General features: G+C 57.8%; 2 protein-coding genes across 2 annotated transcripts in view; both read left to right on the forward strand.

Annotated features, from left to right (window-relative positions):
* LOC308051349 (RNA-binding protein 10-like) overlaps window positions 1-4571 on the forward strand; it is a gene marked incomplete at its 5' end in the record, with an annotated part of 31114 nt that extends 26543 nt beyond the window's left edge. The window contains 3 exons of the mRNA XM_080361726.1: window positions 156-274; window positions 3584-3683; window positions 4435-4571. Coding sequence (XP_080217852.1) covers window positions 156-274; window positions 3584-3683; window positions 4435-4488 — 273 coding nt within the window. The remainder of the gene's footprint in view (window positions 1-155; window positions 275-3583; window positions 3684-4434) is intronic.
* Window positions 4572-6023: 1452 nt separating this feature from the next.
* The window catches only part of UBA1 (ubiquitin like modifier activating enzyme 1), a 64208-nt gene continuing 44329 nt past the window's right edge, over window positions 6024-25902 (forward strand). The window contains 7 exon segments of the mRNA XM_080361735.1: window positions 6024-6107; window positions 12160-12264; window positions 14136-14200; window positions 16902-17070; window positions 21536-21616; window positions 21618-21671; window positions 24718-24824. Coding sequence (XP_080217861.1) covers window positions 12160-12264; window positions 14136-14200; window positions 16902-17070; window positions 21536-21616; window positions 21618-21671; window positions 24718-24824 — 581 coding nt within the window. The 5' untranslated portion in view covers window positions 6024-6107.

Consider the following 25902-nt stretch of genomic DNA (forward strand, 5'->3'; position numbering starts at 1 on the left):
CTCATGGGTGTTGGATGGGGTTGCTATGACACCCATGGCTGCTGGGTCACATGATACCCATGGGTGCTGGGTCACATGACACCCGTGGGTGCTGGGTCACGCGACGCCCATGGGTGCTGGGTCACGTGACGCCCACGGGTGCTCCCCTCCCCCAGCTGAAGTACCGGGACCGGGCGGCCGAGCGGAGGGAGAAGCAGGGCGGGGGGGGAGGGGCCAACCCTGACCCCCCCGACACCAAACGGAGACGAGTCGGGGGACCCCCCCCCCAACCGGGGTGAGCATCCACCCCCCATTGACCCCATTGACCCCCCATTGACCCCCATTGACCCCACTGACCCCCATTGACCCCACTGACCCCCCATTGACCCCCATTGACTCCCTTGGCCCCATAAGACCCCCATAGAACCCATTGACCCCCATTGACCCCCCCATAGACCCCCATAGACCCCATTTGACCCCATAGTCCCTTATTGACTCCATTGACCCCACTGAACCCATTGACCCCCATTGACCCCATTGACCCCCATTGACCCCATAGACCCCCCATTGACCCCATTGACCCCATAGACCCCATTGACCCCATAGACCCCCCAATTGACCTCATAGACCCCCCATTGACCCCCATTGACCCCATAGACCCCCCATTGACCCCATTGACCCCATAGACCCCATTGACCCCATAGACCCCCCAATTGACCTCATAGACCCCCCCATTGACCCCCATTGACCCCATAGACCCCCCATTGACCCCATTGACCCCATAGACCCCATTGACCCCATAGACCCCCCAATTGACCTCATAGACCCCCCCATTGACCCCCATTACCCCCATTGACTCCATAGACCCCCATAGACCCCATAGCCCCCCATTGCCCCCATAGACCCCATAGACCCTATATCCCCCCATTGACCCCATAGATCCCTCATTGACCCCATTGACCCCATTGACTCCATTGACCCCATAGACCCCATAGCCCCCCATTGACCCCCATTGACTCCATTGACCCCACAGACCCCATAAACCCCATTGACCCCATAGACCCCCCAATTGACCCCATAGACCCCCCATTGACCCCCATTGCCCCCATTGACTCCATAGACCCCTATAGACCCCATAGCCCCCCATTGACCCCATAGACCCCCCATTGACTCCATTGACCCCATAGACCCCATAGACCTCATAGCCCCCCATTGACCCAATTGACCCCATAGCCCCCCATAGACCCCATAGCCCCCCATAGACCCCATTGACCCCATTGACCCCGTAGACCCCATTGACCTCATAGCCCCCCCATCGACCCCATTGACTCCCATAGCCCCCATTGACCCCATAGACCCCACTGACCGATAGCCCCCCATTGACCCCATAGCCCCTCATAGACCCCATAGCCCCCCATTGACCCCCATTCACCCCATCGACCCCATATACCCCGTTGACCGCATAGACCTCATAGACCCCATTGACCCCATAGCCCCCCATTGACCCCATAGACCCCCATTGACCCCATATACCCCATAGACCCCAGTGACCCCATTCACCCCCAGTGACTCCATTGACTCCCATTGACCCCCATTCACCCCCATTCACCCCCATTGACCCCATAGACCCCCATTGACCCCCATTGACTCCATTGACCCCATAGCACCCATAGCCCCCCATTGACCCCATAGCCCCCCATTGACTCCATTGATCCCCATTGACTCAGTTGACCCCCATTGACTCCATTGACCCCCATTGACCCCCATTGACTCCATTGACCCCACTGACCCCATAAACCCCATTGACCCCATTGACCCTGTTGACCCCATAGCCCCTTATTGGCCCCATTGACCCCATTGACCCCGTAGACCCTATAGACCCCCCAATTGACCCCATAGCCCCCCATTGACCCCATAGACCCCCATTGACCCTATCGACCCCATTGACCCCATAGACCCCATAGACCCCAGTGACCCCATTCACCCCCATTGACTCCATTGACTCCCATTGACCCTCATTGACTCCATTGACCCCATAGCCCCCCATTGACCCCATAGACCCCCCCATTGACTCCATTGACCCCATAGACCCTATTGACCCCATTGACCCATAGACCCCATTGACCCCATTGACCCCATAGCCCCCCATTGACTCCATAGACCCCATAGCCCCCATAGACCCCATAGCCCCCCATTGACCCCATTGACCCCCATTGACTCCATTGATCCCCATTGACTCCATTCACCCCCATTGACCCCCATTCACCCCCATTGACCCCCATTGACCCCATAGCCCCCCATTGACCCCATAGACCCCATTGACCCTATAGCCCCCCATAGCCCCCCATTGACTCCATAGCCCCCCATTGACCTCATAGACCCCCATTGACCCCATTGACCTCATAGCCCCCCCATCGACCCTGTTGACCCCCATTGACCCCATTGACCCCATCGACCCCATTGACCCCATAGACCCCATTGACCCCATAGCCCCCCATAGACCCCATAGACCCCCATTGACTCCATTGACCCCATAGACCCCATTGACTTGCATTGACCCCATTGACCCCCATTGACCCCATTGACCCCATAGACCCCCATTGACCCCATTGACCTCATAGCCTCCCCATCGACCCTGTTGACCCCCATTGACCCCATTGACCCCATTGACCCCATAGACCCCACTGACTGATAGCCCCCCATTGACCCCATAGACCCCAATTGACCCCCATTGACCCCATAGACCCCATTGACCCCATAGACCCCCCATAGACCCCACTGACCTCATAGCCCCCCCATCGACCCCATTGACCCCCATTGACCCCATTGACCCCCATTGACCTCCATTCATCCCCATTGATCCCCATTGACTCCATTGACCCCATTGACCCCCATTGACCCCATAGCCCCCCATTGACCCCATTGACTCCATTGACCCCCATTCATCCCCATTGACCCCCATTGACTCCATTGATCCTCATAAACCCCATTGACCCCCATTGACGCCCATTGACCCCCATTGACTCCATTGACCCCATAGACACCATAGACCCCATAGACCCCCATTGACTCCATAGCCCCCCATTGACCCCATAGACCCCCATTGACCCCACTGACCCCCATAGACCCCCCCTTGACCCCATAGCCCCCATCGACCTCATATACCCCATAGACCCCCATTGATCCCATTGATCCCATAGACCCCCATTGGCCCCATTGATCCCTATTGACCCTCATAAACTCCCCATAGACCCTATAGCCCCCCATTGACCCCATTGACTACATAGACCCCATAGACCCCATTGACCCCATTGACCCCATCGACCCCATTGACCCCATAGACCCCACTGACTGATAGCCCCCATTGACCCCATAGAACCCAATTGACCCCCATTGACCCCCATTGACTCCATTGACCCCATTGACCTCATTGACCCCATAGACCCCATAGACCCCATTGACACCATAGACCCCATAGCCCCCCATTGACCCCATTCACCCCCATTGACCCCATTGACCCCATAACCCCAAAGACCCCATAGCCCCCCATAGCCCCCATTGACCCCATTGACCCGGGGTGACCCGTGGGTGCCGTTGGGGGCAGGGACGCCGAGGGGCCCCTCCCCCGCGAGGCCACCCTGGGGTGCCGCATGCTGCAGGCCATGGGCTGGAAGGAGGGGACGGGGCTGGGCCGGCGCAGAGAGGTGACTGGGAGCACTGGGGGGACTGGGACGGACTGGGATTGAACTGGGAGGGACTGGGATTGAACTGGGGGGGACTGGGATTGAACTGGGATTGAACTGGGAGGGACTGGGACGGACTGGGATTGAACTGGGAGGGACTGGGGGGGACTGGGATTGAACTGGGAGGGACTGGGGGGGACTGGGATTGAATTGGGAGGGACTGGGGGGGACTGGGATTGAATTGGGAGGGACTGGGATGGACTGGGAGTGAACTGGGATTCAACTGGGGGGACTGGGATTGAACTGGGACAGACTGGGATGGACTGGGATTGAACTGGGAGGGACTGGGATGGACTGGGATGAACTGGGATTGAACTGGGATGGACTGGGAGGGACTGGGATTGAACTGGGATTGAACTGGGTTGAACTGGGGGGGACTGGGATTGAACTGGGGGGGACTGGGATTGAACTGGGATGGACTGGGAGGGACTGGGATTGAACTGGGATTGAACTGGGAGTGACTGGGGGGGACTGGGAGTGAACTGGGATTCAACTGGGGGGACTGGGATTGAACTGGGACAGACTGGGATGGACTGGGATTGAACTGGGAGGGACTGGGATTGAACTGGGAGGGACTGGGATTGAACTGGGATTGAACTGGGATTGAACTGGGATGAACTGGGGGTAACTGGGACATGTGGTCACTTGGGGGGGGGACACTGGGGTGACCCCGTGACCCCCGTGACCCCCGGTGACCCCTGTGCCCCCCCAGCCCCCCTCCCGGCCCCGCCCGGGGGGCGTGACCCGTTTCAGCGAAGGACCCTGAGGCTCCGCCCCCTTCCTGGCCACGCCCATTTGGCCACACCCACCCGGTGGCTCCTCCCCCCCACCCCCACCCCCCCCCACACCACGTGGTTTGGGGGTGTTTTAAATAAATGGGTGAAAAAAACAGAAGTTTGGGACTCGAATTGGGGGGTGGGGGAGGGGAGGGGAGCCCGAACTCCTGGGTCCCTTTTGGGCCATTCCCCGAACTCCTGGGTCCCTTTTTGGGCCATTTCCCAAACTCCTGGGTCCCTTTTGGGGCCATTCCCCGAACTCCTGGGTCCCTTTTTGGGTCTCTCCCGAACTCCTGGGTCCCTTTTTGGGCCATTTCCCGAACTCCTGGGTCCCTTTTTGGGTCTGTCCCGAACTCCTGGGTCCCTTTTTGAGCCATTCCCCGAACTCCTGGGTCCCTTTTGGGCCATTTCCCGAACTCCTGGGTCCCTTTTTGGGCCATTCCCCGAACTCCTGGGTCCCTTTTTGGGTCTGTCCCGAACTCCTGGGTCCCTTTTATGGGGTTTCCCGAACTTCTGGGTCCCTTTTATGGCCATTTCCCGAACTCCTGGGTCCCTTTTGGGCCATTCCCCGAACTCCTGGGTCCCTTTTGGGCCATTTCCCGAACTCCTGGGTCCCTTTCTGGGTCTGTCCCAAACTCCTGGGTCCCTTTTTGGGCCATTCCCCGAACTCCTGGGTCCCTTTTTGGGTCTGTCCCGAACTCCTGGGTCCCTTTTTGCCCATTCCCCGAACTCCTGGGTCCCTTTTTGAGCCATTCCCCGAACTCCTGGGTCCCTTTTGGGCCATTTCCCGAACTCCTGGGTCCCTTTTTGAGCCATTTCCCGAACTCCTGGGTCCCTTTTGGGCCATTTCCCGAACTCCTGGGTCCCTTTTTTGGGCGTGTCCCGAACTCCTGGGTCCCTTTTGGGCCATTTCCCGAACTCCTGGGTCCCTTTTTGGGCCATTCCCCGAACTCCTGGGTCCCTTTTTGGGTCTGTCCCGAACTCCTGGGTCCCTTTTTGGGCCATTCCCCGAACTCCTGGGTCCCTTTTGGGCCATTTCCCGAACTCCTGGGTCGCTTTTATGGCCATTCCCCGAACTCCTGGGTCCCTTTTGTGCCATTTCCCGAACTCCTGGGTCCCTTTTATGGGGTTTCCCGAACTCCTGGGTCCCTTTTTGCCCATTTCCCGAACTCCTGGGTCCCTTTTTGGGCCCCTTTGCTCCCTATAGTTCTCCAATAGGCCCCTATAAGCCGCACTACGCCCCTATTTGCCTCTTGTCCCTTCGCGGCCGCCGTCGGCGCCGCGCGCGCGCTGCTGTGTCACGAGGCCACGCCCCTTCATTACATATACATAAGCAGGCGTGGCCTTCCCATCCGGGTCACGCCGTTAGGGGCGTGGCCAGGCGGGGCGCGCCCAATCACGCGCGGCTCAGTTGAGGAGGCGGGCGACGGCGGGAGGATTCAACCAATAGCAGCGCGGCGCCTCTTAGGTTCGACCAATGGGAACGCGCCGTGGGCGGGGCGGGGGGAGGCGGGAGGAGGCGGGCGGGGAAGAAGCCGCCGCCATCTTGTGGCGGAGGAGCCGAGCGGAGCGGGCGGGACCCGGCGGCGGGGCCTGGACAGCGAGATTGGTACAAAACGGGCCCAAACGGGCCCAAAACGGCACCAGGGGGGGGCCGGGGGGGGGGTTAAAATGGGGGGGGGGGGTGGGGAACGACCCCCCGTGTGCGCGACCCCCGTGGGGTTCAATGGGAGCCCCCCCACCCCCCCCCGCCGCGGTCAATGGGACCGTCCTGGTTAATGGGACCCCCCCTATTAATGAGGAACTAATTAATGGGAGCTCGTTAATGGGACCCCCTGATTAATGGGACCCCCCCCCCCCCTTATTAATGGGACACCCCCCCCCCTTATTAATGGGAAACTAATTAATGGGAACCTCGTTAATTCCCTCCCCCCCACATTAATGGGACCGTCCTGGTTAATGGGACCCCCCCATTAATGGGAAACTAATTAATGGGAAGCTCGTTAATGGGATCCCCTGATTAATGGGACCCCCCCCTTATTAATGGGCTTTTCCTGGTTAATGGGACCCCCCCCCCCCAATTAATGGGAACCTCGTTAATTCCCCCCCCCCCCCCCCCCATTAATGGGACCGTCCTGGTTAATGGGACCCCCCTATTAATGGGGAACTAATTAATGGGAGCTCTTTAATGGGACCCCCTGATTAATGGGACCCCCCCGTTATTAATGGGACACCCCCCCCCCCCCCCTTATTAATGGGAAACTAATTAATGGGAAACTCGTTAATTCCCCCCCCCCCCCCATTAATGGGACCGTCCTGGTTAATGGGACCCCCCTATTAATGGGAAACTAATTAATGGGAAGCTCGTTAATGAGACCCCCTGATTAATGGGACCCCCCCCACCTGATTAGTGGGACCTCCCCTTATTAATGAGGATTTCCTGGTTAATGGGACCCCCCCCCCAATTAATGGGAACCTTGTTAATTCCCCCCCACCCCGATTAATGGGACCGTCCTGGTTAATGGGACCCCCCTATTAATGGGAAACTAATTAATGGGAAGCTCGTTAATGGGACCCCCTGATTAATGGGACCCCCTCACCTGATTATTGGGACCCCCCCTTATTAATGGGCTTTTCCTGGTTAATGGGACCCCCCCCCCCCAATTAATGGGAACCTCGTTAATTCCGCCCCCCCCCCCCCATTAATGGAACCGTCCTGGTTAATGGGACCCCCCCATTAATGGGAAACTAATTAATGGGAAGCTCGTTAATGGGACCCCCTGATTAAAGGGAACCTCATTAATATCCCCCCCCCCATTAATGGAACCGCCCCTTATTAATGGGAAACTAATTAATGGGAACCTCGTTATTTCCTCCCCACATTAATGGGACCGTCCTGGTTAATGGGACCCCCCCTATTAATGGGGAACTAATTAATGGGAGCTCGTTAATGGGACCCCCCCCTGATTAATGGGACCCCCCCCCCCCACACTTATTAATGGGCTTTTCCTGGTTAATGGGACCCCCCCCCCAATTAATGGGAACCTCGTTAATTCCCCCCCCCCCCCCCCCCCCCATTAATGGGACCGTCCTGGTTAATGGGACCCCCCCATTAATGGGGAACTAATTAATGGGAAGCTCGTTAATGGGACCCCCCCCCCTTATTAATGTGACCCCCCCTTATTAATGGGCTTTTCCTGGTTAATGGGACCCCCCCCAATTAATGGGAACCTCATTAATGTCTTCTTCCTGCTAATTAACCCAACGGTTAATGGGACCCCCCTAATTAATGAGACCCCCCTATTAATGGCATCCCCCGTGTTAATGAGACCCCCTGGTTAATGGGACCTTCCCAATTAATAGCAACCTCATTAATGAGACCCAACTCCCCCTGGTTAATGGGACCCCCCCTAATTAATGGGAAGCTCATTAATTTCACCCCCCATTAATGGGACCCCCCCAAGTTAATAGGAACCTCATTAATGTCACCCTTAATTAATGGGACCCCTCCAAGTTAATGGGAACCTCATTAAGTTCACCCTTCATTAATGGGACCCCCCCCAAGTTAATGGGACCCTCATAATTAAAGGGAACCTGATTAATGGGAACCTCATTATGTGTCCCCCCCATTAGTGGGACCCTCATTAGTGGGACCCCCCCAGCTGGTTAATGGGAACCTCATTAATGGGACCCCCCCGCCCCCCCCATTTATGGGACCCCCCTGATTAATGGGAACCTCGTTAGTTCCCCCCCCCATTAATGGTACTTTCCCAGTTAATGGGAACCTCATTAATGGGACCCCCCCCCCCCTTATTAATGGGACGTTCCTGGGACCCCCCCACAGGAACCTCACCAATGGGAGCTCCTGGGGAAGCTCCGCCCCCTGTGCTCTGGGGGGCGGGGCCAGCCAGGGTGTCCCCCAGTGTCCCCCCAGTGTCACCTGGTGTGTCCCCCATTGTCCCCCAGTGTCACCCGATGTGTCCCCCCATTGTCCCCCAGTGTCACTTGGTGTGTCCCCCAATGTCACCTGGTGTGTCACCCATTGTACCCCAGTGTCACCTGGTGTGTGCCCCAGTGTCACTTGATGTGTCCCCCAGTGTCTCCCAATGTCACTTGGTGTGTCCCCCCATTGTCCCCCAGTGTCACCTGGTGTGTCCCCTAGTGTCACCCGGTGTGTCCCCCATTGTCCCCCAGTGTCACCCGGTGTGTCCCCCAGTGTCACTCGGTGTGTCTCCCATTGTCCCCCAGTGTCACCCGATGTGTCCCCCCAATGTCACCTGGTGTGTCCCCCATTGTCCCCCAGTGTCACCTGATGTGTCCCCCAATGTCACCTGGTGTGTCCCCCATTGTCCCCCAGTGTCACCTGGTGTCACCTGGTGTGTCCCCCATTGTCCCCCAGTGTTCCCCCCAGTGTCACCCGGTGTGTCCCCCAATGTACTCCCAGTGTCACCTGGTGTGTCCCCCATTGTCCCCCAATGTACTCCCAGTGTCACCCGGTGTGTCCCCCCATTGTCCCCCAGTGTCACTTGGTGTGTCTCCCAGTGTATCCCCAGTGTCACCCGGTGTGACCTGTTGTGTCACCTGGTGTGTCCCCCAATGTCCCCCAGTGTCACCCGGTGTGTCCCCCATTGTCACCCAGTGTCACCCGGTGTGTCCCCCCAGTGTCACCCAGTGTCCCCCCAGTGTCACCCGATGTGTCCCCCAATGTCACCTGGTGTGTCCCCCAGTGTCACCTGTTTTGTCACCCGGTGTGTCCCCCAGTGTCACCCGGTGTGTCCCCCAATGTCACCTGGTGTGTCCCCCATTGTCCTCCAGTGTCACCTGGTGTGTCCCCCATTGTCCCCCAGTGTCACCCGATGTGCCCCCCATTGTCTCCCAGTGTCCCCCCAGTGTCACCTGGTGTGTCCCCCAGTGTCACCTGGTGTGTCCCCCAGTGTCTCCCAGTGTCACCTCGAGTGTCCCCCAGTGTCACCTGGTGTCACCTGATGTGTCCCCCATTGTCCCCCAGTGTCCCCCCAGTGTCACCCGGTGTGTCCCCCAATGTACTCCCAGTGTCACCTGGTGTGTCCCCCATTGTCCCCCAATGTACTCCTAGTGTCACCCGGTCTGTCCCCCAATGTACTCCCAGTGTCACCTGGTGTGTCCCCCATTGTCCCCCAATGTACTCCCAGTGTCACCCGGTGTGTCCCCCATTGTCCCCCAGTGTACCCCCAGTGTCACCTGTTGTGTCCCCCAATGTCACCTGGTGTGTCTCCCATTGTCCCCCAGTGTCTCCCATTGTCCCCCAGTGTCACCTGGTGTGTCCCCATTGTCCCCCAGTGTCACTTGGTGTGTCACCCGGTGTGTCCCCCAGTGTCACCTCGAGTGTCCCCCCACTGTCACCTGGTGTCACCTGGTGTGTCCCCCATTGTCCCCCAGTGTACCCCCAGTGTCACCTGTTGTGTCCCCCAATATCACATGGTGTGTCCCCCATTGTCCCCCAGTGTCACCTGTTGTGTCACCCAATGTCCCCCAGTGTCACCTGTTGTGTCACCCGGTGTGTCCCCTGGTGTCACCTGGTGTGTCCCTCAGTGTCCCTCAGTGTCACCTGGTGTGTCTCATATTGTCCCCCAGTGTCACCTGGTGTGTCCCCCAATGTCACCTGTTGTGTCCCCCATTGTCCCCCAGTGTCACCTGGTGTGCCCCCAGTGTCACCCGGTGTGTCCTCCAGTGTCTCCCAATGTACTCCCAGTGTCACCTGGTGTGACCCCAGTGTCCCCCAGTGTCACCTGGTGTGTCCCCATTGACCCCCAGTGTCCCCCAGTGTCACCCGGTGTGTCCCCACATTGTCCTCCATTGTCCCCCGGTGTGTCCCCCAATGTACCCCCAGTGTCACCCGGTGTGTCCCCCAGTGTCACCCGGTGTGTCCCCCAGTCTCTCCCAATGTACTCCTAGTGTCACCCGTTGTGTCCCCAGTGTCCCCTGATGTGTCACCCAGTGTCCTTCCCAGTGTCACCCAATGTCCCACCTGGTGTCACCTGTTGTCACCCTGTGTGGTTCTCAGTGTCACCCGGTGTCACCCAGTGTCCCTCTGTGACCTCTGACCCATCCCCATGTCTGTCTGTCCCTGACCTGTCTGTCTGTCCGTCCCAGGTGTCTGTGTCCTCATGTCCATGTGTCCCTGACGGGTCCGTCTGTCCCCATGTCCATCTGTCCCTGACCCGTCTGTGTGTCCCCGATGGGTCCGTCTGTCCCTGTGTCCGTGTGTCCCTGACGGGTCCATCTGTCCCCACATCCGTGTGTCCCCGACCCATCTCTGTGTCCCTGACCAGTGTGTCTGTCCCCCTGTCTGTCCGTGTGTCTGTCCCTGACCCGTCTGTCCGTGTGTCTGTCCCTGACGGGTCTGTCTGTCCCCATGTCCGTGTGTCCCTGACCCGTCCGTATGTCCCTGACTGGTCCGTCTGTCCCTGTGTCTGTGTGTCCCTGATGGGTCTGCGTGTCTGTGTGTCCGTCCTGCTGGGTGTGTCCGTGTGTCCCTACCGGGTCTGTCTGTCCCCGTGTCCGTGTGTCTGTCCCTGACGGGTCCATCTGTCCCCATGTCCGTGTGTCCCTGACTGGTCCGTCTGTCCCCATGTCCGTGTGTCCCTGACCTGTCCGTGTGTCCCCATGTCTGTGTGTCCCCGTGTCCGTGTGTCCCTGACCAGTCCGTCTGTCCCTATGTCCATGTGTCTGTCCCTGACCGGTCCATCTGTCCCCATGTCCGTGTGTCTGTCCCTGACCGGTCCGTGTGTCCCCATGTCCGTGTGTCCCCACGTCCGTGTGTCTGTCCGTGTGTCCCCATGTCCGTGTGTCCCCATGTCCGTGTGTCCCCATGTCCGTGTGTCCCCATGTCCATGTGTCTGTCCCTGACCGGTCCGTGTGTCCCCATGTCCGTGTGTCCCCATGTCCGTGTGTCCCCATGTCCGTCTGTCCCCGATCGGTCCATCTGTCCCCATGTCCGTGTGTCCCCATGTCCGTGTGTCCCCATGTCCGTGTGTCCCCATGTCCGTGTGTCTGTCCCTGACCGGTCCATGTGTCCCCATGTCCGTGTGTCCCCATGTCCGTGTGTCCCCATGTCCGTGTGTCTGTCCCCGACCGGTCCATCTGTCCCCATGTCCGTGTGTCTGTCCCTGCCGGGTCCGTCTGTCCCCGTGTCCGTGTGTCACCACCGGGTCCGTGTGTCCGTGCGGGTGTGTCCGTGTGTCCGTGCGGGTGCGTGGGTGTGTCCGTGCGGGTGTGTCCATGCGGGTGTGTCCGTGCGGGTGCGTGGGTGTGTCCATGCGGGTGTGTCCATGCGGGTGCGTGGGTGTGTCCATGCGGGTGTGTCCGTGCGGGTGTGTCGGTGTGTCCTGAGGGTCCGTGTGTCCGTGCGGGTGCGTGGGTGTGTCCGTGCGGGTGTGTCCATGCGGGTGCGTGGGTGTGTCCGTGCGGGTGTGTCCGTGTGTCCGTGCGGGTGGGTGGGTGTGTCCTGAGGGTCCGTGTGTTCGTGTGTCCGTGCGGGTGTGTCGGTGTGTCCTGAGGGTCCGTGTGTCCATGTGGGTGTGTCCTTGTGTCCGTGTGTCCGTGCGGGTGTGTCGGTGTGTCCTGAGGGTCCGTGTGTCCGTGCGGGTGTGTCCTGAGGGTCCGTGTGTCTGTCCGTGCAGATGTCCAGCTCCCCGCTGTGCAAGAAGCGCCGCGTCTCCGGGTCAGCGCAGCCGACGGGCCCCTCCCCCGACCCCGCCCCCACCCCCGGCAGCACCCCCGCAAACGTGAGTGACCCCCATTGACCCCCCAGTAACCCCCATTGACCCCCCATGGCACCCAGTGTCACCCATTGACCCCCCCATGGCACCCATTGACCCCCCCATGGCACCCATTGACCCCCTCAGTGTCACCTATTGACCCCCCCCATTGACCCCCCCATGGCACCCATTGACCCCCCATGGCACCCATTGACCCCCCATGGCACCCATCGACCCCCCATAGCACCCATTGATCCCCCCCCATTGATCCCCCCCCATTGGCCCCCCCATTGACCCCCCATGGCACCCATTGACCCCCCCATTGACCCCCAGTGTCACCCCATTGACCCCTCATGGCACCCAGTGTCACCCAGTGACCCCCCAGTGTCACCCATTGGCCCCCCCATTGACCCCTCATGGCACCCACTGACCCCCCCATTGACCCCCAGTGTCACCCCATTGACACCCCCCCCCCCCTATGGCACCCATTGACCCCCCAGTGTCACCCATTGACCCCCCCATTGACCTCCAGTGTCACCCCACTGACCCCCCCCAGTGTCACCCCACTGACCCCCCCCAGTGTCACCCACTGACTCCCCCCATGGCACCCATTGACCCCCCCAGTAGCCCCCCCCATGGCACCCAGTGACCCCCACTGACCCCCAGTGTCACCCATTGACCCCCCATGGCACCCAATGGTCACCCATTGACCCCCCCATTGACCTCCAGTGTCACCCCATGGCACCCAGTGTCACCCCATTGACCTCCCCAGTGACCCTCCCATGGCACCCAGTGACCCCCCCAGTGACCTCCCCCCCCATGGCACCCATTGACCCCCATTGACCCCCCCATTGACCTCCAGTGTCACCCATTGACCCCCAGTGACCCCCAGTGTCATGCATTAACCCCCATTGTCACCCATTGACCCCCCATGGCACCCAGTGTCACCCATTGACCCCCCCATTGACCCCCCCATTGACCCCCAGTGTCATGCATTGACCCCACATTGACCCCCTATGGCACCCAGTGTCACCCATTGACCCCCCCATGGCACCCATTGACCCCCTATTGACCCCCCAGTGTCACCCATTGACCCCCCATTGACCCCCAGTATCACCCATTGACTCCCCCATTGACCCCCCCATTGACCCCCCATGGCACCCATTGACCCCCCCATTGACCCCCAGTGTCACCCATTGACCCCCAGTGACCCCCAGTGTCATGCATTGACCCCCATTGTCACCCATTGACCCCCCATGGCACCCAGTGTCACCCATTGACCCCCCCATTGACCCCCCCATTGACCCCCAGTGTCATGCATTGACCCCACATTGACCCCCTATGGCACCCAGTGTCACCCATTGACCCCCCCCATGGCACCCATTGACCCCCTATTGACCCCCCAGTGTCACCTATTGACCCCCCAGTGTCACCTATTGACCCCCCAGTGTCACCCATTGACCCCCCATTGACCCCCAGTATCACCCATTGACTCCCCCATTGACCCCCCATGGCACCCATTGACTCCCCCATTGACGCCCCAGTGTCACCCATTGACCCCCAGTGTCACCCATTGACCCTCAGTGACCCCCAGTGTCATGCATTGACCCCCATTGTCACCCATTGACCCCCCATGGCACCCAGTGTCACCCATTGACCCCCATTGACCCCCATTGTCACCCATTGACCCCCATTGTCACCCATTGACCCCCCCCAGTGTCACCCAGTGAGCCCCATTGACCCCATGTCCCCCTGTCTGTCCCCATGTGCCCCATGTCCCCATATCCCCATTGTCCCCCCCATTGTCCCCATTGTCCCCCCATTGTCCCCATTGTCCCCATATCCCCCTGTCTGTCCCCCGTCCGTCTGTCCCCGGTGACATGTCCGTCTGTCCGCAGGGCTCCGCGATGGCCAAGAACGGTTCGGAGGCCGAGATCGACGAGGGGCTCTACTCACGGCAGCTGTGAGCGGGGCACGCCTGGGTCCCTTCTCCCGGACGCCTGGGTCCCTTCTGCACACCTGGGTCCTTTCCCGGACGCCTGGGTCCCCCCCACCCCGCTCCCCGAACTCCTGGGTCCTCCCAGACACCTGGGTCCCTCCTGCTCTGTATTTCCACCCGGACGCCTGGGTCCCTTTTCCCGGACGCCTGGGTCCCTTCTTGAATTCCTGGGACCCCCCCCAAATTCTTGGGTCCCTTTCCCGGACGCCTGGGTCCCTCCTGATCTCCTGTGTTCCCACCCGGACGCCTGGGTCCCTTTTCCCGGACTCCTGGGTCCTTTTTCCCGGACGCCTGGGTCCCTTCTGCACACCTGGGTCCTTTCCCGGACGCCTGGGTCCCCCCCCAAACTCCTGGGTCCCTCCTGATCTGCATTTCCACCCGGACGCCTGGGTCCCTTTCCCGGACGCCTGGGTCCTTCCTAAATTAGTGGGTCCCTTTTCTCGGACGCCTGGGTCCCTTCTTGAATTCCTGAGACCCCCCCGGACGCCTGGGTCCCTTTTCCTGGACTCCTGGGTCCCCCCCGAACTCCTGGGTCCCTCCTGATCTGCATTTCCACCCGGACGCCTGGGTCCCTTTCCCGGACTCCTGGGTCCCTCCACATTCCTAGATCCCCTTTCTCGGACGCCTGGGTCCCCTCCTTGTGCAGCCACAAGGACCCCAAATCCAGAATTGCCCCAAAAAGGACTTTACGGACCCCAAAATGCACCAAATTTTGTGCTGGGAACCCCAAATTGCCCCAAAATCCCCCGAATTTGTCCCAAAAAAGGACTTTAGGGACCCAAAATCCCCGCACTTCCGGGTCTCCTTTGTGCCTCGGTGTCAGCATTTCCGGTCCTCCTCTGTTCCGCGGTGCAACGTCACTTCCCTTCCCCACCCACCCCCGAGACCCACAACTTTGGTTCCGCCCAACATTGGTTCCTCCCGGACTCCTGGGTCCCTTCTCCGATTTTGGGGGATTCCCCATGGATTTAGGGACCCCTCACAGACTTAGGGACCCCCCCATTGATTTTGGGGACCCCCATTTCCCCCCCAAACTCCAGTGGGAACCCCCAGACTCTACAGCAGCTTCAGCTGAACTTGGGGGGGACCCAGAGGGACTTTGGGGGGTTCCCTTGACCTTGGGGGGGACCCCAATGAACCTGGGGGGGTCCCAGGGGTTTGGGGACCCCCTGAGGATGTTGGGGACCCCCCTTCTAATATTAGGACCCCCCCATTGATTTTGGGGACCCCCATTTCCCCCTTAAACCCCAATAGGAACCATGAGACTCTACAGCAGCTTCAGCTGAACTTGGGGGGGACCCAGCGGGAATTTGGGGGGTTCCCTTGACCTTGGGGGGGACCCCAATGAACCTGGGGGGTCCCAGGGGTTTGGGGACCCCCTGAGGATATTGGGGACCCCCCCATTGATTTTAGGGACCCCCTCGAGCCCCATTCACCCCCCAAACCCCAATGGGAACCATGAGACTCCACAGAAGCTTCAGCTGAACTTGGGGGGGACCCAGTGGGACTTGGGGGAGTTCCCTTGACCTTGGGGGGACCCCAATGAACCTGGGGGGGTCCCAGGGGTTTGGGGACCCCCTGAGGATGTTGGGGACCCCCCCATAGGTTTGGGAACCCCCCAGTGATTTTGGGGACCCCCATTTCCCCCCCAAACTCCAATGGGAACCCCCAGACTCTACAGCAGCTTCAGCTGAACTTGAGGGGGACCCAGTGGGACTTTGGGGGGTTCCCTTGACCTTGGGGGGGACCCCAATGAACCTGGGGGGGTCCCAGGGGTTTGGGGACCCCCTGAGGATGTTGGGGACCCCCCTTCTAATATTAGGACCCCCCCATTGATTTTGGGGACCCCCATTTCCCCCTTAAACCCCAATAGGAACCATGAGACTCTACAGCAGCTTCAGCTGAACTTGGGGGGGACCCAGCGGGACTTGGGGGGTTCCCTTGACCTTGGGGGGGACCCCAATGAACCTGGGGGGGTCCCAGGGGTTTGGGGACCCCCTGAGGATATTGGGGACCCCCCTATTGATTTTAGGGACCCCCTCGAGCCCCATTCACCCCCCAAACCCCAATGGGAACCATGAGACTCCACAGCAGCTTCAGCTGAACTTGGGGGGGACCCAGTGGGACTTGGGGGAGTTCCCTTGACCTTGGGGGGACCCCAATGAACCTGGGGGGGTCCCAGGGGTTTGGGGACCCCCTGAGGATGTTGGGGACCCCCCCATAGGTTTGGGAACCCCCCAGTGATTTTGGGGACCCCCATTTCCCCCCCAAACTCCAATGGGAACCCCCAGACTCTACAGCAGCTTCAGCTGAACTTGAGGGGGACCCAGTGGGACTTTGGGGGGTTCCCTTGACCTTGGGGGGGACCCCAATGAACCTGGGGGGGTCCCAGGGGTTTGGAGACCCCCTGAGGATGTTGGGGACCCCCCTTCTAATATTAGGACCCCCCCATTGATTTTGGGGACCCCCATTTCCCCCTTAAACCCCAATAGGAACCATGAGACTCTACAGCAGCTTCAGCTGAACTTGGGGGGGACCCAGCGGGACTTTGGGGGGTTCCCTTGACCTTGGGGGGGACCCCAATGAACCTGGGGGGGTCCCAGGGGTTTGGGGACCCCCTGAGGATGTTGGGGACCCCCCCGGACCCCCATTCTGCCCCCCGCAGGTACGTTTTGGGGCACGAGGCCATGCGGCGCATGCAGACGGCGGCCGTGCTGGTGTCGGGGCTGCGGGGGCTGGGCCTGGAAGTGGCCAAGAACTTGGTGCTGGGGGGGGTCAAGGCCGTGACCTTGCACGACCCCCACCCCGCCAGCTGGGCCGACCTCTCCTCCCAGGTCAGTTCGTTAAGCTAATTACCCTAATTAAGCCATTGGAGGTTGATGAAGCCCCCATTGGATGCATTAAGGTGCATAAAGGGGCCGATCTGGGGGTTCTTGGGGTGTATGGGGGGTCAAGTTCATGACCCCACGTGACCCCAGATCCCCCCCATATGATCCAATATTTCCTCCCAGGTAAGTTAATTAACCTAATTAACTTAATTAAGCCATTGGGGGTTAACTAACCCCAACTTGGATGCATTAAGGTCCATAAAGGGGCTGATTTGGGGGTTTTTGGGGTGTCTGGGGGGTCAAGTTCATGACCGCACGTGACCCCAAATCCCCACCTATATGGTCCAGTGTCTCCTCACATATCAGTTTATTAACCTAATTAGCTTAATTAAGCCATTGGGGGTTGATTAAGCCCCCATTGGATGCATTAAGGTGCATAAAGGGGCTGATCTGGGGGTTCTTGGGGTGTCTGGGGGGGTCAAGTTCATGACCCCACGTGACCCCAGATCCCCCCCATATGATCCAATATTTCCTCCCAGGTAAGTTAATTAACCTAATTAACTTAATTAAGCCATTGGGGGTTGATTAACCCCCCATTGGATGCATTAAGGTCCATAAAGGGGCCAATCTGGGGGTTCTTGGGGTGTTTGGGAGGTCAAGTTCATGACCCCACGTGACCCCAAATCCCCCCCATATGATCCAATATTTCCTCCCAGGTAAGTTAATTAACCTAATTAACTTAATTAAGCCATTGGGGGTTAACTAACCCCAACTTGGATGCATTAAGGTCCATAAAGGAGCTGAATTGGGGTGTGTGGGGGTTCAAGTTCATGACCCCACGTGACCTCAAATTCCTCCCCATATGACCCAATATCTCTCCCAGGTCAGTTCATTAATCTAATTAGCTCAATTAAGCCATTGGGGGTTGATTAAGCCCCCTTTGGATGCATTAAGGTCCATAAAGGGGCTGATTTGGGGGTTTTTGGGGTGTCTGGGGGGTCAAGTTCATGACCCTACGTGAGCCCAGATCCCCCCCGATATGGTCCAATGTGTTCTCCCAGGTAAGTTAATTAACCTAATTAGCTTCATTAAGCCATTGGGGGTTGATTAAGCCCCCATTGGATTCATTAAGGTCCATAAAGGGGCTGAATTGGGGTGTCTGGGGGGTCAAGTTCATGACCCTACGTGAGCCCAGATCCCCCCCCATATGGTCCAATGTGTTCTCCCAGGTAAGTTAATTAACCTAATTAGGTTAATTAAGGCATTGGGGGTTGATTAAGCCCCCATTGGATGCATTAAGGTCCATAAAGGGGCTGAATTGGGGTGTCTGGGGGGTCAAGTTCATGACCTCACGTGACCCCAAATTCCCCCCATATGATCCAATATCTCCTTCCAGGTCTCTTTGTTAATCTAATTAGGTTAATTAAGGCATTGGGGGTTGATTAAGCCCCCATTGGATGCATTAAGGTCCATAAAGGGGCTGAATTGGGGTGTCTGGGGGGTCAAGTTCATGACTCCACGTGACCCCATATCCCCCCTATATGATCCAATATCTCCTTCCAGGTAAGTTAATTAACCTAATTAGCTTAATTAAGCCATTGGGGGTTGATTAACCCCCCATTGGATGCATTAAGGTCCATAAAGGGGCCGATCTGGGGGTTCTTGGGGTGTCTGGGGGGTCAAGTTCATGACCCCACGTGACCCCAAATCCCCCCCATATGATCCAATATTTCCTCCCAGGTAAGTTAATTAACCTAATTAACTTAATTAAGCCATTGGGGGTTGATTAAGCCCCCATTGGATGCATTAAGGTGCATAAAGGGGCTGATTTGGGGGTTTTTGGGGTGTCTGGGGGGTCAAGTTCATGACCCCACGTGACCCCAAATCCCCCCCATATGATCCAATATCTCCTTCCAGGTAAGTTAATTAACCTAATTAACTTAATTAAGCCATTTGGGGTTGATTAAGCCCCCCTTGGATGCATTAAGGTCCATAAAGGGGCTGAATTGGGGTGTCTGGGGGGTCAAGTTCATGACCCCACGTGACCCCATATCCCCCCCATATGATCCAATATCTCCTTCCAGGTAAGTTAATTAACCTAATTAACTTAATTAAGCCATTGGGGGTTGATTAACCCCCCATTGGATGCATTAAGGTCCATAAAGGGGCTGAATTGGGGTGTCTGGGGGGGTCAAGTTCATGACCTCACGTGACCCCAAATTCCCCCCATATGATCCAATATCTCCTTCCAGGTCTCTTTGTTAATCTAATTAGGTTAATTAAGGCATTGGGGGTTGATTAAGCCCCCATTGGATGCATTAAGGTCCATAAAGGGGCTGAATTGGGGTGTCTGGGGGGTCAAGTTCATGACCCAACGTGACCCCAAATCCCCCCTCATATGGTCCAGCATCTTCTCCCAGGTCAGTTCGTTAACCTAATTAACTTAATTAAGCCATTTGGGGTTAATTAACCTCCCATTGGATGCATTAAGGTCCATAAAGGGGCTGATCTGGGGGTTCTTGGGGTGTCTGGGGGGGTCAAGTTCATGACCCCACGTGACCCCAGATCCCCCCCATATGATCCAATATTTCCTCCCAGGTAAGTTAATTAACCTAATTAACTTAATTAAGCCATTGGGGGTTGATTAACCCCCCATTGGATGCATTAAGGTCCATAAAGGGGCCAATCTGGGGGTTCTTGGGGTGTATGGGGGGTCAAGTTCATGACCCCACGTGACCCCAAATCCCCCCCATATGATCCAATATTTCCTTCTAGGTAAGTTAATTAACCTAATTAACTTAATTAAGCCATTGGGGGTTAACTAACCCCAACTTGGATGCATTAAGGTCCATAAAGGGGCTGAATTGGGGTGTCTGGGGGGGTCAAGTTCATGACCTCACGTGACCCCAAATCCCCCCCTATATGGTCCAGTGTCTCCTCACATATCAGTTTATTAACCTAATTAGCTTAATTAAGCCATTGGGGGTTGATTAAGCCCCCATTGGATGCATTAAGGTGCATAAAGGGGCTGATTTGGGGGTTTTTGGGGTGTCTGGGGGGGTCAAGTTCATGACCCCACGTGACCCCAGATCCCCCCCATATGATCCAATATCTCCTTCCAGGTAAGTTAATTAACCTAATTAACTTAATTAAGCCATTTGGGGTTGATTAAGCCCCCCTTGGATGCATTAAGGTCCATAAAGGGGCTGAATTGAGGTGTCTGGGGGGTCAAGTTCATGACCTCACGTGACCCCAAATTCCCCCCATATGATCCAATATCTCCTTCCAGGTCTCTTTGTTAATCTAATTAGGTTAATTAAGGCATTGGGGGTTGATTAAGCCCCCATTGGATGCATTAAGGTCCATAAAGGGGCTGAATTGGGGTGTCTGGGGGGTCAAGTTCATGACTCCACGTGACCCCATATCCCCCCCATATGATCCAATATCTCCTTCCAGGTAAGTTAATTAACCTAATTAACTTAATTAAGCCATTGGGGGTTGATTAACCCCCCATTGGATGCATTAAGGTCCATAAAGGGGCCAATCTGGGGGTTCTTGGGGTGTTTGGGAGGTCAAGTTCATGACCCCACGTGACCCCAAATCCCCCCCATATGATCCAATATTTCCTCCCAGGTAAGTTAATTAACCTAATTAACTTAATTAAGCCATTGGGGGTTAACTAACCCCAACTTGGATGCATTAAGGTCCATAAAGGGGCTGAATTGGGGTGTCTGGGGGGGTCAAGTTCATGACCTCACGTGACCCCAAAATCCCCCCCTATATGGTCCAGTGTCTCCTCACATATCAGTTTATTAACCTAATTAGCTTAATTAAGCCATTGGGGCTTGATTAACCCCCCATTGGATGCATTAAGGTCCATAAAGGGGCTGATCTGGGGGTTCTTGGGGTGTCTGGGGGGGTAAAGTTCATGACCCCACGTGACCCCAGATTCCCCCCATATGATCCAATATTTCCTCCCAGGTAAGTTAATTAACCTAATTAACTTAATTAAGCCATTGGGGGTTAATTAACCCCTCCTTGGATGCATAAATCGACCAGTTTGGGGGTTTCGGGGTCCCCCCACCCCCCATTTTTTGGTAGTTTTCCCCCCATTTTATCCCCACGATTCCCATATTAATATTGGGGCATTTTGGGTCTTTTTGGGGTGTCCGGGGGGGTTTGGTTGAGTTTTGGGGTTCAGGGGCTGCTTTGGGGGTTCAATGAGACTCTGGGGGTTCATGGGGGGGGGGGTGAAAATTTTGGGGTGTCCCCCCCCATTTTTTGATGGTTTCCCCCCATTTTATCTCCAATGGAGTTGGGGTGTCCGGGGGGGGGGTGTGTGGCTATTTGGTTGAATTTTGGGGTGATTTCTGGGGGTTTTGGGGTCCAAGGGGTTCAATGGGGGTTGGGGGGGTTGTGTAGAAGTTTGGGGTCCCCCCCAAACCCCCCGTTTTTTGGTGTTTTCCCCCAGTTTTACCTCCGCGAATGCGACGTCGGCCGCAACCGGGCTGAGGCGACGCTGCCCCGAGTGGCCGAGCTCAACACGTACGTGGGGGGTGACCAGTTGTACCGACCCCCTCACCCCACAATTCCTGGAGGCGTTTCAGGTACCCACAAAATACCCCCCGCACCCCCAAACCCCCCTGACCCCCCTCGACCCCCTCCCGGAACCCCCAAATCCCCCCTGAACCCCCAAAACCATCCGGGTTCTCCCCAAACCCCCCCATGGGGTGGGCGGTTGGTCCGACCCGCTCAGCCCCCAGTTCATTGAGCCATTCCATTGACCCCCAATATAATGAACCCCCAGTTAATTGACCCCCAAAATAATGAACCCCCAATTAATTAACCCCCAAATGTTGAACCCCCCTGAACCCCTAAACTGCCCCTGAACCCCTAAATCCCACCTGAACCCCCAAAACTGCCCCCAAATCCCCCCATGTCCCCCCATGGGGTGAGTGGATGGTCCGACCCGCTCAGCCCCCAGTTCATTGAGCCATTCCATTGACTTCCAATATAATGAACCCCCAATTGACCCCCAAAATAATTAACCCCAATAATACTGAACCTCCCAATAATATTGAACCCCCCCTGACCCCCTTGAACCCCCAAATCCCCCTTGAGCCCCCAAAACTGCCCCCAAATCCCCCCATGTCCCCCCATGGGGTGAGTGGATGGTCCGACCCGCTCAGCCCCCAGTTCATTGAGCCATTCCATTGACTTCCAATATAATGAACCCCCAATTAATTAACCCCTAAAATAATGAACCCCCAATTAATTAACCCCCAAATATTGAACCCCCCAGTATTATTGAACCCCCCTGAACCCTCTCCAAACCCCTAAATCCCCCCTGAACCCCCAAAACCATCTGGGTTCTCCCCAAACCCCCCCATGGGGTGAGCGGTTGGTCCAACCCACTCAGCCCCCAGTTCATTGAGCCATTGCATTGACCCCCAATATAATGAACCCCCAGTTAATTGACCCCCAAATAATGAACCCCCAATTAATTAACCCAAATAATACTGAACCTCCGAATAATATTGAACCCCCTTGACCCCCCCCGGAACCTCCAAATCCCCCCTGAACCCCCAAAACCATCCGGGTTCTCCCCAAACCCCCCCATGGGGTGGGCGGTTGGTCCGACCCGCTCAGCCCCCAGTTCATTGAGCCATTCCATTGACCCCCAATATAATGAACCCCCAGTTAATTGACCCCCAAAATAATGAACCCCCAATTAATTAACCCCCAAATGTTGAACCCCCCTGAACCCCTAAACTGCCTCTGAACCCCCAAATCCCACCTGAACCCCCAAAACTGCCCCCAAATCCCCCCATGTCCCCCCATGGGGTGAGCGGTTGGTCCAACCCGCTCAGCCCCCAGTTCATTGAGCCATTCCATTGACCCCCAATATAATGAACCCCCAATATAATGAACCCCCAATATAATTGACTTGAGTATAATGAACCCCCAATATAATGAACCTCCAATATAGTGAACCCCCAATATAATGAACCGCCAGTATAATGAACCCCCAATATAATGAATTCCCAATATAATTGACTTCAGTATAATGAACCCCCAATATAATGAACCCCCAATATAATTAACTTCAGTATAATGAACCCCCAACATAATTAACCCCAATAATACTGCACCCCATAATAATGAAGCCCCATAATAATGAGCCCCCATATAATGAAGCCCAATAATAATGAACCCCCAATATAACGAACCTCAATAATACTGAACCCCCAATAATAATCAATCCCCATATAATGAACCCCAATAACACTGAACCCCAATAACACTGAACCCCCATCTCCCCCATAATGTCCCCATGTCCCCATATCCCGATGTCCGTGTGTCCGTCCCCCTGCCCCACGTCCCCCTGTCCATCCATCCCCCACATCCATGTGTCCGTCCCCCTGTCTGTCCCATGTCCCCCTGTCCATCCCCTGCCCCACATCTGTCTGTCCATCCCCGGCCCCACATCCCCCCCCATCCATCCCACATCCCTCTGTCCGTCCCCGTGCCCCACATCTGTCTGTCCATCCCCCACATCCGTCTGTCCGGCCCCACGTCCCCCTGTCTGTCCATCCCCCACATCCATGTGTCCATCCCCCTGTCTGTCCCATGTCCCCCCGTCCATCCCTTGCCTCACGTCCGTGTGTCTGTTCCCCTGCCCCATGTCCCCCTGTCCATCCCCTGCGTCTGTCCATCCATCCCCATGTCCCACATCCCCCTGTCCATCCCCCTGCCCCATGTCTGTCTGTCCGTCCCTGCCCCCACATCCCCCTGCCCTGCGTCTGTGTGTCCGTCTCCATGTCCCATGTCCCCCTGTCCATCCATCCCCCTGCCCCACATCCGTGTGTCCGTCCCCCTGTCCCACGTCCCCCTGTCTGCCCCACGTCTGCCTGTCCATCCCCTGCCCCACATCCCCCATCCATCCCACGTCCCCCTGTCCATCCCGTGTCCGTCTGTCCGCCCCGGCCCCACATCCCCCATCCATCCCCATCCATCCCGCGTCCGTCTGTCCGCCCCGGCCCCACATCCCCCATCCATCCCCATCCATCTCGCGTCCGTCTGTCCGCCCCAGCCCCACATCCCCCATCCATCCCCATCCATCCCGCGTCCGTCTGTCCGCCCCGGCCCCACATCCCCCATCCATCCCCATCCATCCCGCGTCCGTCTGTCCGCCCCGGCCCCACATCCCCCATCCATCCCCATCCATCCCGTGTCCGTCTGTCCGCCTCGGCCCCACATCCCCCATCCATCCCCATCCATCCTGTGTCCGTCTGTCCGCCCCGGCCCCACACCCCCCATCCATCCCCATCCATCCCGCGTCCGTCTGTCCGCCCCAGCCCCACATCCCCCATCCATCCCCATCCATCCCGCGTCCGTCTGTCCACCCCGGCCCCACATCCCCCATCCATCCCCATCCATCCTGTGTCCGTCTGTCCGCCCCGGCCCCACATCCCCCATCCATCCCCATCCATCCCGTGTCCGTCTGTCCGCCCCGGCCCCACATCCCCCATCCATCCCCATCCATCCCGCGTCCGTCTGTCCGCCCCGGCCCCGCATCCCCCATCCATCCCCATCCATCCCGTGTCCGTCTGTCCGCCCCAGCCCCACGTCCGTGTGTCCGTCCATCCGCAGGTGGTGGTTCTGACCAACTCTCCGCTGGAGGAGCAGCTCTGGGTGGGCGATTTCTGCCACGAGCGCGGGATCAAGCTGGTGGTGGCCGACACCAGGGGGCTCTTCGGGTGAGCGTGGGGCCCGGACGCCTGGGTCCCTTTTTTGGGGGGCTCCCGGATGCCTGGGTCCCTTTTTTGGGGGTCTCCCGGATGCCTGGGTCCCTTTTTGGGTCCTTTCCCAGACACCTGGGTCCCTTTTTGGGTCCTCTCCCGGACGCCTGGGTCCCTTTTCTCAGCATCTCCCGGACGCCTGGGTCCCTTTTTGGGGTTCTCCCGGATGCCTGGGTCCCTTTTTGGGGTTCTCCCGGATGCCTGGGTCCCTTTTTTGGGGTTCTCCCGGATGCCTGAGTCCCTTTTTTGAGGGTCTCCCGGATGCCTGGGTCCCTTTTCTGGGGGTCTCCCGGATGCCTGGGTCCCTTTTTGGGTCCTTTCCCAGACACCTGGGTCCCTTTTTGGGTCCTCTCCCGGACGCCTGGGTCCCTTTTCTGGGGGTCTCCCGGACGCCTGGGTCCCTTTTTGGGGTTCTCCCGGATGCCTGGGTCCCTTTTTGGCGTTCTCCCGGACGCCTGGGTCCCTTTTTGGCGTTCTCCCGGATGCCTGGGTCCCTTTTTTGGGGTTCTCCCGGATGCCTGGGTCCCTTTTTTGGGGGTCTCCCGGACACCTGGGTCCCCTTTTCGGGGGCTCCCGGACGCCTGGGTCCCTTTTTTGGGGGGCTCCCGGACGCCTGGGTCCCTCTTTGGGTCCTCTCCTGGACGCCTGGGTCCCCTTTTTCCATCATTTCCCACACACCTGGGTCATCCCCGGACGCCTGGGTCCCCTATTTGTGTCAACTCCCGGACGCCTGGGTCCCTTCTTGGGTCTTTTCCCAGACGCCTGGGTCCCTTTTCTCAACATCTCCCGAACGCCTGGGTCCCTTTTTGGGTCCTTTCCCGGACGCCTGGGTCCCCTTTTTGGGGCTCTCCCGGACGCCTGGGTCCCTTTTTTGGGGGTCACCCGGATGCCTGGGTCCCTTTTTGGGTCTTTTCCTGGACGCCTGGGTCCCTTTTTGGGGGTCTCCCGGACGCCTGGGTCCTTTTTTGGGTCCTCTCCCGGACGCCTGGGTCCCTTTTCTCAACATCTCCCGGACACCTGGGTCCCCTATTTATGT

The sequence above is a fragment of the Nesoenas mayeri genome (assembly GCF_963082525.1).
Source record: "Nesoenas mayeri genome assembly, chromosome: 38".
Lineage (NCBI taxonomy): Eukaryota > Metazoa > Chordata > Aves > Columbiformes > Columbidae > Nesoenas > Nesoenas mayeri.